Source organism: Peromyscus eremicus, chromosome 5, assembly GCF_949786415.1.
Source record: "Peromyscus eremicus chromosome 5, PerEre_H2_v1, whole genome shotgun sequence".
NCBI classification, from domain to species: domain Eukaryota; kingdom Metazoa; phylum Chordata; class Mammalia; order Rodentia; family Cricetidae; genus Peromyscus; species Peromyscus eremicus.
The window spans coordinates 387,780-400,229 of NC_081420.1; the positions used below are offsets into that span (position 1 = coordinate 387,780).

The window sequence follows — 12,450 nt, forward strand, 5'->3', positions numbered from 1 at the left end:
ATTTAGACCGGTGTTTCTCAGTTTATAAGTTATGACCCCTTGGGGGGGCGGGGGTCGAATGACCTTTTCACAGGGATCTCATATCAGATATCCTGCATATCAGATATTTACATTATGATTCATAACAATAGCAAAATTACAGCTATGAAGTGGCAATGAAAATAATTTTATGGTTGGGGATCACTACAACCTGAGGAACTGTATTAAAGGGTCACAGCATTAGGAAGGTTGAGAACTGTTTTAGACTCATCTTTCTATATTCCTATGAAACAGAAATCAACAAGCTGGCTGAGTTACACTGGAGTTTATTTACTGAATGAATTCCAGGAATGCCTGCTTCAAATCTTCACAGCAGCCTCTGGCTCACCCTTATCCTTCAGAAAAACTGACTAACCACCCAGCATGTGGAAAGCGTGCTTTGGGAGTCAGACTGGCCGTCTCTGGGCCTCAACTTCTAGACCCTGACTGGTGAGCACTCAAGTCACATGGATAGCACAGGAAGCCTCAGGACCAAAATGGCCCTGACTGGAAGCACCTTCTGGGTGACTGACCCCTATGAATTAAGGGGCCACCCTTGTCAATTTCCCTAATAGAAACAGGCAGAAATACTCAGGGCTTTTATATGAATCTCAAATCCTGGCTCAGAGTACTCTGGAAACCAAACCATAGCAAGCCTGCCTTCCTAGCTGTGCCTCCCCAGGTGACGCTCTAATAGCAATGTACTTGAGCAGGAGACAGAGCCTGGAGAACCATCTCCAAGGCAGGTGACACCACTGAGTGGCAGCCCTGGGTAAGGACACAGTTAGTCGCTTCTGGAGGCTGTGAGTCTTGTTCTCTGCTAGGTAGGACATCTTCACAGTTCTGCCTCCTGCAGCCCAGCCCTCAACCAGGCTAAGGAGTAAGGACAAGGTGTGGTGTGTATAGCCTTGGGGAGGCCAATGAGGCAAATAAGGAAGAGGCAGAGGAATGGCTGTCTAGGTGCTCCTGGGGTAAGCGGCAGGATAGGGTGAGCATCTCACCCCTCTGGGATGAAGGGCCGAATCAGCTCTGGGTTCAGCAGTGACTCCTCAAGAGGCCGGTCCACATGGAAGTCATGCACATGGGGAGGGCCTGGGTGAGCCTTGGGTGCAGGTCCCCCTGGGCGCTGAGGAATTGGTAGCTCAGATGGATGAGCAGGCAGAGGAGCTGTGAAGAAGTACTGATGCAGAAGGGCCTGAGGGTAGCAAATAAGGGTCAGTAGAAGATATCCAGTCACTACCTGTCCCCAGAATCATTCAGCTGACTCAGCAAACCTTGCCTGTGTGCCTGTCTGGAGCACAGTTCCAGCAGCTGGGAACATGGCAGTGAGCTTAAAAGCCTTGCCAACAGAGGAAGGGGCAAAACGCACAGTATGTCCTCAGCAATAATGATAGCTTGTTGTGTAGCTATTTCCTCCCAATTGAAACATTCCCTCTGGGCAGGAGGCTCCTTAAAGACTCAGGAAGTAAAGGAAACTCACAAGTCCCAGGAAGCACCTGAAACTGTGACTAGACTCAGGTCAGATTTGTTATCAGTATCTATCTGGAGTGAACAGACACTTGTTCATGTCTCCCAGGACAAGTCATATAACAGAGCTGGGGAGAAAGGCTGAAGACCAGAGAGATGCTGCAGGATTTGAAGGGTTAGGACACAGGAGCACAAGCCCGAGGGAAGGAGCAAGCACGGGAGGGATAAGGACATGAAGAGCAATCGGGTACGAGGGAGACAACACTCACACCTCCAACACCTGTAACTGCATGAAGGAACCAATGACAAGAGAGAGGTGATGGGCAGAGGGCAAGGTCACTGACTACTCTCCTGAAGCCTCCTGAAAAACACCCCATTGTAAAGTCCCATCTCCTGGGGTTCCAGCCCATCACAGATGCTGAGAGTCACTGACTTGGCAGGGTCCCATGGCTACTGAGGGCAGAGTATCAGAACAGTGACCACAACCTTGAACCTTACCTGGGAGGCTGCGATACGCTGGTGTGGAGGGTAGAGGAGGAACTGACTCAGCAGGTCCAAGGCCTGGGGAGAGGCATCAGGCAGCACCTCCTCCAGGGGCATTGGTGCCTGCTCCTTGAAGGAGATCTTGTTGTAGTCAGGCAGCTCTGTGATCTCCTGAGCCCAGAAGAGGAAAAGGCAATGAGAGCAGCCCCCGCCTCACCACCCCCGATGCACTCAGGTCAAGGCTCATCATCACCCACACATGCTCTCCTTTAGCCCCCTCACCCTCTCTAGGGCCTGCTCCTTGCCCAACTTGCTGAAATGCTACCCAGACAAAACCTGGCCCTCCTGCAAGGCCAAGAAAGTGATCTTCATTGGTCAAGGGAGGCTGGGGCCCTGGGACAGCTGCATAAGGAGTCACTTCCTACTGGGGAATGGAGCAAACCTGCCCCCTCCCCAGCAATGGCTGCTACGAACCGGCCAGACGCGAGGACTGGGGGTGCCCAGGATGCGAAGTACACAGCAGAGTTGCTCGATGTCATTTTCTCCAGGGAACAGGGGGGACCCATTCAACAGCTCTCCCATAATGCAGCCCACAGCCCTGTGGATACAGATCTAAGCAACTGGACATCTCACACATGGGTGATCAAGCTACCCACAACAGCACTAACACCTCATGCCAGGGTCAAGGTCAGAGGTTTCTAGTGCAGCCATTATTACTCACCCACAGATATCAGTTCTAGAACAGAGCAGCCCCTGACAGCTCCAATACAATTAAAGCCTCATGTCTGGGACACCCAGCTCCTCCTCCGTTTTGGGGGGCAGAAATGCAAAATAACCCAAACCTTAGACCTCTGAACACCACAAACTATCTCCCTAGTCCCCCAAAATGCTGAGCCTTCATACCTAGGGACACAAGCCTCACTCTAGCTCACCACTGTCTTATCCTCAAGTCAGATACCTAAACATACTACATGCCTTGTACCTCAGACCACCTCACCCTCCATTCCCAGAAGCCTCCTGCTGAGACTACCACTCTCCTAACCTTCCCCCCAACAAACTCAAAAACATCAGGGTGAAGAACATAGATCCCAAGCTGCGCAGACTAGTCTAACCAGAGAGGATATCCCCATGGCACACATCACCTCATCTACCCCAAGTGTCTCACCATAGGTCGACGCCCTGGTCATACTGCCGAGCACCATACAGGAGCTCAGGAGCTCGGTACCACCTGGGGGAAAAGGGTTTGAGATCACAAGTGGATTATTGTTCTGACGAGAAGCTACAAGTTCATCCCAGCCTCACAGCCCGTGCCTGGACAGAAGGTACAGAGGTGTCTCTTCCCCAGTGAGAGGACTGGCAGGGATACAGCCCCACTACCTGGTGGCCACCTGATGTGTGTAGAGGCGACCACCATCTGGAGAGAAGACCCGGGCCAGGCCAAAGTCAGCTATCTTGAGCTGGCCTGAGGCACTGATGAGCAGGTTGGCAGGCTTCAGGTCCTGTGCATACAAAAGGAGGCATCAGTCTCCCCTGTACCTGGACAGGGTTTCGGGACAGGGAAACAGGCAGCCAGGCCACATCTCCTCTAAAGCCACAGCCCTGGCTGCTTACCTTAAGACCCTCTGACTGCACCCTCTTCAAGGATTGCTCACTCTAGCCCACCACAGCCCATGTTGATACTGACCCGATGCACAATGTTGTTGGCGTGGCAGAACGCAACGCCTTTGAGCAGCATCTGCAGGTAGCTCTTGACCTGTGCCGGGGCCAGTGGCCTCTGGGCATGGCGCACCACCTCTGCCAGGTCTGACAGCATGAATTCGAAAGCCAGCACAAACCCTGCACCGTGTGGGAACACAGCCTTCAGCTGCACCACCTGGGGGAAGAAATCCTATCAGCCTCTAAACCAGTGGTTCTCACCCTGTGGGTCTCGACCCCTTTGGCAAACATCTATCTCCAAAAATATTTACATTATGATTCATAAAAGTAGCAAAATTACAGTTATGAAGTAGTAATGAAAATAATTTTAGGGCTGGAGATATGGCTCAGAGGTTAAGAGCACTGACTGCTCTTCCAGAGGTCCTGAGTTCAATTCCCAGCAACCACATGGTGGCTCACAACCATCTGTAATGACATCTGGTGCCCTCTTCTGGCCTGTAGTCATACATGCTGTATACATAATAAATAAATAAATCTAAAAAAAAAGAATTTTATGGGTGAGGGTTATCACATGAGAAACTGTATTAAAGGGCTGCAGCATTAGGAAGGTTGAGAACCATTGCTCTAGACTCACCTCCAGACCTCCTCTGCTCCTGCCCCACCACCAGCAGTACCATCAGCCAGGCCCTGACAGAGGGCCAGGCAAGCAAAGATAGCCAGGGAACTCAGGGTTCATGGTGCTCTGCTATCCAGAGACAAGGTGGTCTCCACTCTAACTCTCCACTAATAATCAGGGAAAAGGTCAGAAGGTCACTTAGTGGGCAGCAGCAACCCACTGCTCAACCCAGCCCACTCACCTGCAGATCACCTGGACAGGCACATTCAAGTACCAACTGTCACCCATTTCCTCTAGGAACATTAAAGCCCAGCACCCTGGGGACAGAACCAGGAATCACATCTTCCCTGGGACTGGGACAATGAAGATACGTCACACACAGTAGCTACCAAAGTCTTAAGGCCCAGGCTGCTCAGAGCAGCGAGCTAGGATGCAAGGACTCAGAGGAGCTTACAGAAGAGGGAATAAATGCCCATAAATAACAACGGGAATATATGTTTAGGTTCTGTAAGGTGTAGGAATAGAGGGCAGTGTGATTGTGAGAGAGCAAAGGAAGTGTGTATACTTTATTAGAAGGGTTTGGTCAGGGGCAGGCCTGGGGAGGAACCAGTTATGCAGATGTCAAGGAAGCAGGTCTGAGCAGCGAAAGCAGAAAGAGCAAGGCCCTAAGGCTAGCAGAGATGGCTAGAGGGACAAGAAAATAAGTGTCTTTTTGGAACAGTGGGGAGAAAAGGACTTGAACTCACTATGTAGCATAAGATGACCTGGATCCTCCTGCCTCCACTTCCTAAGTGCTGGGATTACAGTGTAAACCACAACATCCAGCTGATGAACATTTCTGTTCTGTCCTGTGCTCCTGGAACCTAGACAGATGCTAGTCCCTGAAGGGACACCTAAGAAGTGGTAGTTAGTGAAGAAGATGATAAAGGCTGGGGACAAATCTATTTTTTTACATATGTCTTTGTGTTTGGATGTATGTGTGTACATATGGAGAACCATGGCTGAAGTCAGGAGTCATCTGTAATTGCTCTCCACATTATCTGTTGAGACAATGTCTCTATTGAATTCAGAGCTTCATCAACACGCTGGTATGACTAGCCAGCTTGCTCCAGGGATCCCCCGCCCAGTACCTTACAAACATTTGACTCATAGGTCCACCTGGCATTCACCTGCTTAACACTGTCCACTGAGCCATTTCCCCAACCCCCTAGTGCATTTTTTAAAATGAAAACTTTGGGCTGGAGAGAAAGTTCAGTGGTTAAGAGTACTTGTTGCTCTTGTAGAGGTCCCAGGTTTGGGTCCTAGCACCCATATAGTAGCTCTCAACCGTCCATCACTCCAGTTCCAGGGAATCTAATGACCTCTTCTGGCTTCCATGGGCACCAGGCACACACACTGTACACACACATACATGCAGGCAAAATGTTCATACACATAAAATTAAATATTAATTAATTAGTTAATTAATTAAAATGGCAACTTCAGATGGCTGGATATCATCAGCATCCTTATGGACCTTGCACCCCTGTCCCACACACAGGCTGTCTGGAAAGACCTTTAATTTTCAACAGCAACAAAATAGAAACATCTTATTGGGGTTTTTTATAGTAAATAATCATTGGGCAAATTAAAACATACACCTACATTCAGATAGTACACAAATTATAAAGGAATAAGAAATGAAAATATATCTCATCTACAGTCAGTCCTGAAACACACACCACCAGAATTCACAACACACTAGCACACAGACATACACCAGGTGTGTGACCTCCTTCTGATTCCATTACACAATGTTCTCAGGAAACAGACTGGGACCAGTTCCTCAGTGTCACCGGTCCTATGCACAGGTCAGGACTTTTAGGAGGCCCCAGGGAAAGACTACCAGTGGCACTCAACCCAAAGTCTTCACTGGATAGCTGAGGACCTATGAACTGATGATGAAAATGAAACATTCCCCTTGCTTAACAAATTCCTGAAACCTACTTTGAAAAGCAGGGAGAACTCAGGTGAGCACACATAAAGCCTTCAACACGCCCGGGGAACAAAGTAGGGGCTCAGTGGGTACAAGTTACTGAGAAATTAGTATGGGGACATAATTTAGCAGCACAGCACCTGCCTAGCATTGAGAGGGAAGGAAAACAGGAAGGTGGGAGAGGGGGGACAAGAAGGAAAGGAGAGAGAGAAATCACAAAATAAAGGGAAATGATGAATGAGTGTGTGAGCACTGAGTGGGTAACTGAGAGGGAGAACGGGGGAGGGGGGGCGAAGTACTCAGGCAAATAGTGGACCTGGGAGCATTAATAAGGGGTAAGCAGGCAGGAGCAGAGTAGCGAATCCTTTAAAGTGTATGTAGGTGTTAGGGAGGGATGGAAATGAGTGAAAGAGGGCAAGGAGCCATCTTGGAACCTGCCGCCCACCGTCTTGTCCACCGCAGCCCAGCCTGTCCACGCAGCCCAGCCTGCCCACGCCCACCAGAGCCCAGCCCCACTCACATACTGACTGTCCTCGATCTCCTGCAGAGCCTTGATTTCCCTTAGGGCCTGGTTAGGAATGCCATCTTCCAGCCGCCGCAAGGCCACCTTCTTGAGGGCAACGATCTCTCCAGTCTGTGCAAGAAAGAGTGCAGACACTGCCAGAAAACCTTTAGCAAGGAAGGGCTGGGAGAAAACACACCAGGAACAAGATACCTAGAGAGATCCGCCCCTAGGTCGGGAATATCTAAACCGTCCGCTAGGGGCTGCGCTCCCGCAGTCCCGCCGCTGGAACTGGGATCACCACAGAAGGGACCCGGACAGGCAACCAGAGACCCCTGAGGCCCGCGCACTGGCAGGTCTCAGCACTGAAAGGCCGCAGCTCGCGGCGGGGGAACGCAGCGGGTACCCCTCGGACAGCGCGTGCGGCGTGGCCTCACCTCTACGTGCTTGGCTTTGAAGACGATGCCGTGGGCGCCCTCCCCTATGCGACCGAGGATGCAGTACTGGTCCATGTCAGCCAGCGGCGCCCAGATCCTCCACTGCGGGGATCCAGCGCGGGACAGAGCGTGCAAGCGTTGCCTAGCAATAACGTGTCTAGCAGCTGTTCCGCACAGCACGTGACCGGAAAGACCCACGCCGAGCTCAGTCAGGAATTTGCATCCCCGCTAGGCAGCACTTTTCCAAGCCTTCGGCAGTCACCCGAGAATGACCTAACTCTACAAATCCGGCCACGGCGCCACGAGGGGCAGGGCCACGCAAGTGAAGGGTGTGTTCACGCGCTCAGGGGCGGGGCCTCTGCTAGAGAGGCGCGCCGGGCGGGGGACATCCAGAAGCAGGCAAGAGTACGCAATGCAAGGATCTAGTCTGCCACTAGCTGCAGATGAGCCTCTTTGTAACTGACTCAAGCTAGTGTTGGAGACAAGCCCAGAGCTGAGTCGTGGAGAATCACTTGGGCCTCTGGTCTCTCCACTAGGCATCATGAATCCAAGTACCTTTTAAAAGAGCATACTAGGCCTGGGGATGAAGCTCCGTTGGTGAAGTGCTTGCCTAGAGTGCACAAAGCCGTTGGTTCTATTCCCAGTACCACATAAACTGGTTTCACTAAAGTACATATGCAGTCCCAATACTTGGCAAGGTCATCCTCATCTACATAGTCAGTTCAAGGCAGCCTGCACTGAGACCTTCTCTCAAAATATAGTGAAATGCCCAATAAGCACGTGAAATAACGACCAGCATCCCCACTAATTACGAGAAATGAAATCAAACCACAATAAGGTATCTCACACCCTTTAGGATGATTATTATCAGGAAATTAGATGATAAACAGGGTGTGGTTGCCCTGCCTATAATTCCAGTACCCAGCAGAACGAGGCTAAGACCTCAAGTATGAAGCCAGTTAGGATATGGTTAAGTGCGAACATAGTAAATTGAAATCAAGAAAGGCAGAAGAGGAGAAGGAGAGGAGCATGCCCAAATGCTGGGAAGGCAATGATGCAGAGAAATACAACCCTTGCGTGCTTTTGTTGATACATGTGCCAGCATGGTGACTCATTCCTCCAATCCCAACACTGTAGCTAGAGTGTTCCTGCCTGGCCCACAGTCAGGGCAAATCTCTCTCACCTGCCAGTCCCACAGCCGCTCAGACCGGACCAAGTAAACACAGAGACTTATATTGGTTACAAACTGTATGGCCGTGGCAGGCTTCTTGCTAACTGTTCTTACAGCTTAAATTAATCCATCTCTATAAATCTATACCTTGCCACGTGGCTCGTGGCTTACCGGCATCTTCACATGCTGTTTGTCATCATGGCGGCTGGCAGTGTCTCTCTGACTCAGCCTTCCACTTCCCAGCTTTATTCTCCTCCTTGTCCCGCCTACACTTCCTGCCTAACCAATGGCCAATCAGTGTTTTATTTATTGACTAATTAGCAACACATTTGCCATACAGAACATCCCACAGCACAACACTAAGGACACTAAGGCAGGAGGATTGCCTCAGGTTCAAGGCCAGCATGACCTACAGTGTGAGACTGTCTCTTTTTTTTGGGGGGGGGGGGTTGGTTTTTTCAAGACAGGGTTTCTCTGTGTAGCTTTGCGCCTTTCCTGGAACTCGCTTGGTAACCCAGGCTTGCCTCGAACTCACAGAGATCCCCCTGCCTCTGCCTCCCGAGTGCTAGGATTAAAGGCGTGGGCCACCACTGCCCTGTGAGACTGTCTCACACAAAACAAATAAGACCTTTAAACAGAGTGTGAGGCTGGGCCCTATGGAATGGCTGTGGAACCCTCTTCTGGGCATGAAATAGTAACAGTTTTACAATCCCTGTGGCACACTACTCATGGGGCTAAATCAGGAAAACAGAAAATTCAAGTTTGGACCACAGTGTGAGGAAGAGCCTCAAGTTAAAAAGAAAAAAAAAAATAGATGTGGTGTACTCCTTGCTCTTCTAGCACTTGGGAGGTAGAAGCAGGAAGCCCAGGAATTCAAGATCATCCTTGACTTCATGCTGAGTTTAGCTCTCATAGGCTAGTTACTTCTCAGAATTAAGGAGAATGTAGCATTGACATTCAAACTGATACACTATATTTTATTATAATTTTATATATGAGGACACACCAAGAAGTAAAGAAAAATCAGTATGTCGGCTACCATGCCTCTCTTTTTACTCATAATCATGAGAGCGTCTTTTTTCTTTCTTTCTTTTTTTCTTTTTTTCTTTTTTTTTGAGAAAGGGTCACATTGTGTAGCTCTGGCTGGCTTAGAACTCCATATGTAGACCAGGCTGGCCTGGAACTCACAGAGATCCACCTGCCTCTGACTCCCAAGACAAGACTATTTTCTTTGAAGAGTTTGTCCCCAGCAATATTGTGAGTTCCACATCTTTGCTGAAGCCTTTCCTTTTGTTCATCAGTAGCCAGTATCATGAGCTGAATATGTATAAAGTCCTAAAACAAACTTTAGAAAAGGAAAGAAAAACTTCTTATACTTAAAAACAGAAAGTATCAGCCTACTACCAGGTGATACAGCCTGTAATTCCAGTACTTTGGGATGATGAACGGCAGAAGGATCATGAGTTCAAATCCAGCCTGGACTACAAAGTAAGACCTGTCTCAATGACTGAGAGAGTTCTAAGAAAGGAGGGAAATCAGTTTTCTCCAGGGATAAGTCCCCTGGTAGGTTATCCAATACTAAGTGGTCATACCTGTACATAAGAGCAACACTAAATAAACTTAGTCCTATATAGATAGATATACACATATGTGTGTATGCATACACTCATATATATCTATACACATACATATACGCACATTTATGCATGTATATATACATATATGTAACAATAAATAAAGAAGAGATCATTAATTTAAGAAGAAATAAGAGGAGGCACAGGAAGAGTTGGGAATGAAATTATATATAGTACTCATTGTATAAAATTCTCAAAAAGCAGCCCAGTCACTGAGCCGCCGCCGAGGACTCAGCTGCCTCCCCCTCGAGGCCCCTCGCTTCCCCATGCTCCGTCCCTCCCGCCCGCCTTCTCCCTCAGCCGCCTTCCGCAGGCGGTTTCTACCGAGGAAAAGGAATCGTATCGTATGTCCGCTATCCAGAACCTCCACTCTTTCGACCCCTTTGCTGATGCAAGTAAGGGTAATGACCTGCTTCCTGCTGGCACTGAGGATTATATCCATATAAGAATTCAACAGAGAAACGGCAGGAAGACCCTTACTACTGTCCAAGGGATCGCTGATGATTACGATAAAAAGAAACTAGTGAAGGTGTTCAAGAAGAAATTTGCCTGCAATGGTACTGTAATTGAGCATCCAGAATATGGAGAAGTAATTCAGCTACAGGATGACCAGCGCAATAACATATGCCAGTTCCTGATAGAGATTGGACTGGCTAAGGACGACCAGCTGAAGGTCCATGGGTTTTAAGTGCTTGTGACTCTCTGAAGCTTAAGCGAAGATTTCCTTGCAATGAGTAGAATTTCCCTTCTGTCCCTTGTCACGAGTTTAAAAACCTCACAGCTTGTATAATGTAATCATTTGGGGTCCGCTTTTAACTTGGACTAGTGTAACTCCTTCATGCAATAAACTGAAAAGAGCCAAAAAAAATCTCAAAAAGCAAAAAAAAAAAAATGCATTTAATTTGAGAGAGAGAGAGAGAGAGAGAGAGAGAGAGAGAGAGAGAGAGAGAGAGAGAGAGAACTGTCTCCCACTGACAATAGAGATCAGAGAAAGGCAAGGTATTCTGCTGACACCTAGTGTCTGAAGCATGGCAGGCCTGAGCAGACAAAACTAGGAACAACATTTATTACCCGCCTGGTCCTTAGTCATTGTGCTTTCTTTCTTTATATGCTCCAGATCTTTTCCTTGTTGCTATGACCCACCACTCCCACAAAATGGCACAGCTGACAACTATCAAAACCTGTAAATCAGTAATATTGGTTCGTGTCAACTCTTGTGTGCAGTACTCTCCACTTTGAGTATACGTGTCAGACTAAAGAGTTGTTGGTTGGGGTGTGGAGTGACAACTCTAAGGGTGCAAGAGTGACATGATACATTGGTGGTGACCAACAGTTCTCCAATTAGACTTACGGGAACAAGAGGGAAACCATACCTGGTACTAGAAATCCAGCTAAATAGTGTGTGATGGCTATTCTTGGTTGTCAAGTTGACTACATCTGGAATTAACTAAAATGCAAGCAACTGGATATACATGTTGGGGATTTTTTTCTTAGTTAAATCCTTTGAAGTGAGTCCAGACTACATAAAGGGCATGGAATAAAGAAGCTTTCTCTCTCTTTGCCTGTTAACTTTCAATAGCAAGTTCATTTCTTTCACTAGCGTCAGAGCCTACTTCTTCAGGATTCGGGCATATACTGAACACCAGCTGAAACACACAGCCTCATGGGATTTTTAGACCTTCCTTGTTAGCCATTGTTGGACTAGCTGGACCATAGCCTATAGGCCATTTTAATTAATCCCCTTTAGATAGATAGATAGATAGATAGATAGATAGATAGATAGATAGATAGATAGATTCATTTGTTCAATAAATTCTGCCCTAGAGAACTCTGACTAATACACAGTGCTAGTGAAGTCAGATTCAATTCCTAGCACCCACATGTCAGCTCATAACTGTCTATAACTCCAATTCCAGGATTCTAGACCATCTTCTGAGCTCCTCTAGCATCAGTCATGCACGTGGTGCACAGACATACATTTGAACAAAACACCCACTCTGTTCAGCACAACTTAGTTAGCCAGTGCTTAGTCAAACTTCTGGAGTCTGACACCAAGTGGTTTATTTTAGCCATACTTGAGCACAGCACAATTTTGGAAAAGAGTTTTCTGATGACAATTAACTCAATCCCATGTGTACAACAAAGCTTAAGACATGTTTACATTAAAACTCTTTACAGAGTACACATGGTTTCTTCCATAAAGATGTTGACTAAGAAACAATGTTCAAGATAAGGGTCTAGGTAGAATGACTGAGGTGGACATAACACCTGTGGGAATCAGGATTGGCCTGGCCCTGAGATAACAGAAGTTACTTGGACTGTTGTAAAGCACAGGTGGTATCTCTCATAAGGATGGTTTTATGGACTGAGAAGCAACGCCCAAGATTTAGGAAGGGTAAACAAACATAATATTCTGGGGGATTCCAGTGAAGCCTGGCCCTATAGACAGCAAAAGATCACCAGGTTGTAAACTACATCCTTTGCCAGCATT

General features: G+C 47.9%; 2 protein-coding genes across 3 annotated transcripts; one reads left to right on the forward strand and one right to left on the reverse strand.

The window, feature by feature from the left end:
• Positions 1–289: 289 nt before the first annotated feature.
• On the reverse strand, positions 290–7,445 carry Cdk20 (cyclin dependent kinase 20). Of its 2 annotated transcripts, XM_059262733.1 has the most exons (8): positions 7,155–7,443; positions 6,736–6,849; positions 3,653–3,841; positions 3,346–3,467; positions 3,134–3,196; positions 2,443–2,566; positions 1,984–2,139; positions 290–1,213 (listed from the first exon to the last, which is right to left on the reverse strand). In XM_059262733.1, the coding sequence occupies exons 1-8, from the start codon at positions 7,227–7,229 to the stop codon at positions 1,016–1,018; spliced, it is 1,041 nt and encodes a 346-aa protein (XP_059118716.1). In that variant the 5' UTR covers positions 7,230–7,443; the 3' UTR covers positions 290–1,015. The 2 variants fall into 2 exon arrangements, with proteins under 2 accessions (XP_059118716.1, XP_059118717.1); XM_059262734.1 differs by lacking the exon at positions 3,653–3,841 and having other exon boundaries at positions 7,155–7,445.
• Positions 7,446–10,222: 2,777 nt separating this feature from the next.
• LOC131910246 (eukaryotic translation initiation factor 1-like) lies at positions 10,223–10,821 on the forward strand. The gene has a single exon (XM_059262220.1). The coding sequence runs from the start codon at positions 10,306–10,308 to the stop codon at positions 10,645–10,647; it is 342 nt and encodes a 113-aa protein (XP_059118203.1). The 5' UTR covers positions 10,223–10,305; the 3' UTR covers positions 10,648–10,821.
• The last annotated feature ends 1,629 nt before the right edge of the window (positions 10,822–12,450 follow it).

Coding starts and splice junctions, on each gene's coding strand:
- Cdk20 (XM_059262733.1), bottom strand. CDS start 7,229: ATGGACCAGTACTGCATCCTCGGTCGCATAGGGGAGGGCGCCCACGGC. Junction 3,842..6,735: donor AGATCGAGGACAGTCAGTAT/GTGAGTGGGGCT, acceptor TTCTTCCCCCAG/GTGGTGCAGCTGAAGGCTGT. Junction 2,567..3,133: donor GACCAGGGCGTCGACCTATG/GTGAGACACTTG, acceptor CTGTATCCACAG/GGCTGTGGGCTGCATTATGG.
- LOC131910246 (XM_059262220.1), top strand. CDS start 10,306: ATGTCCGCTATCCAGAACCTCCACTCTTTCGACCCCTTTGCTGATGCA.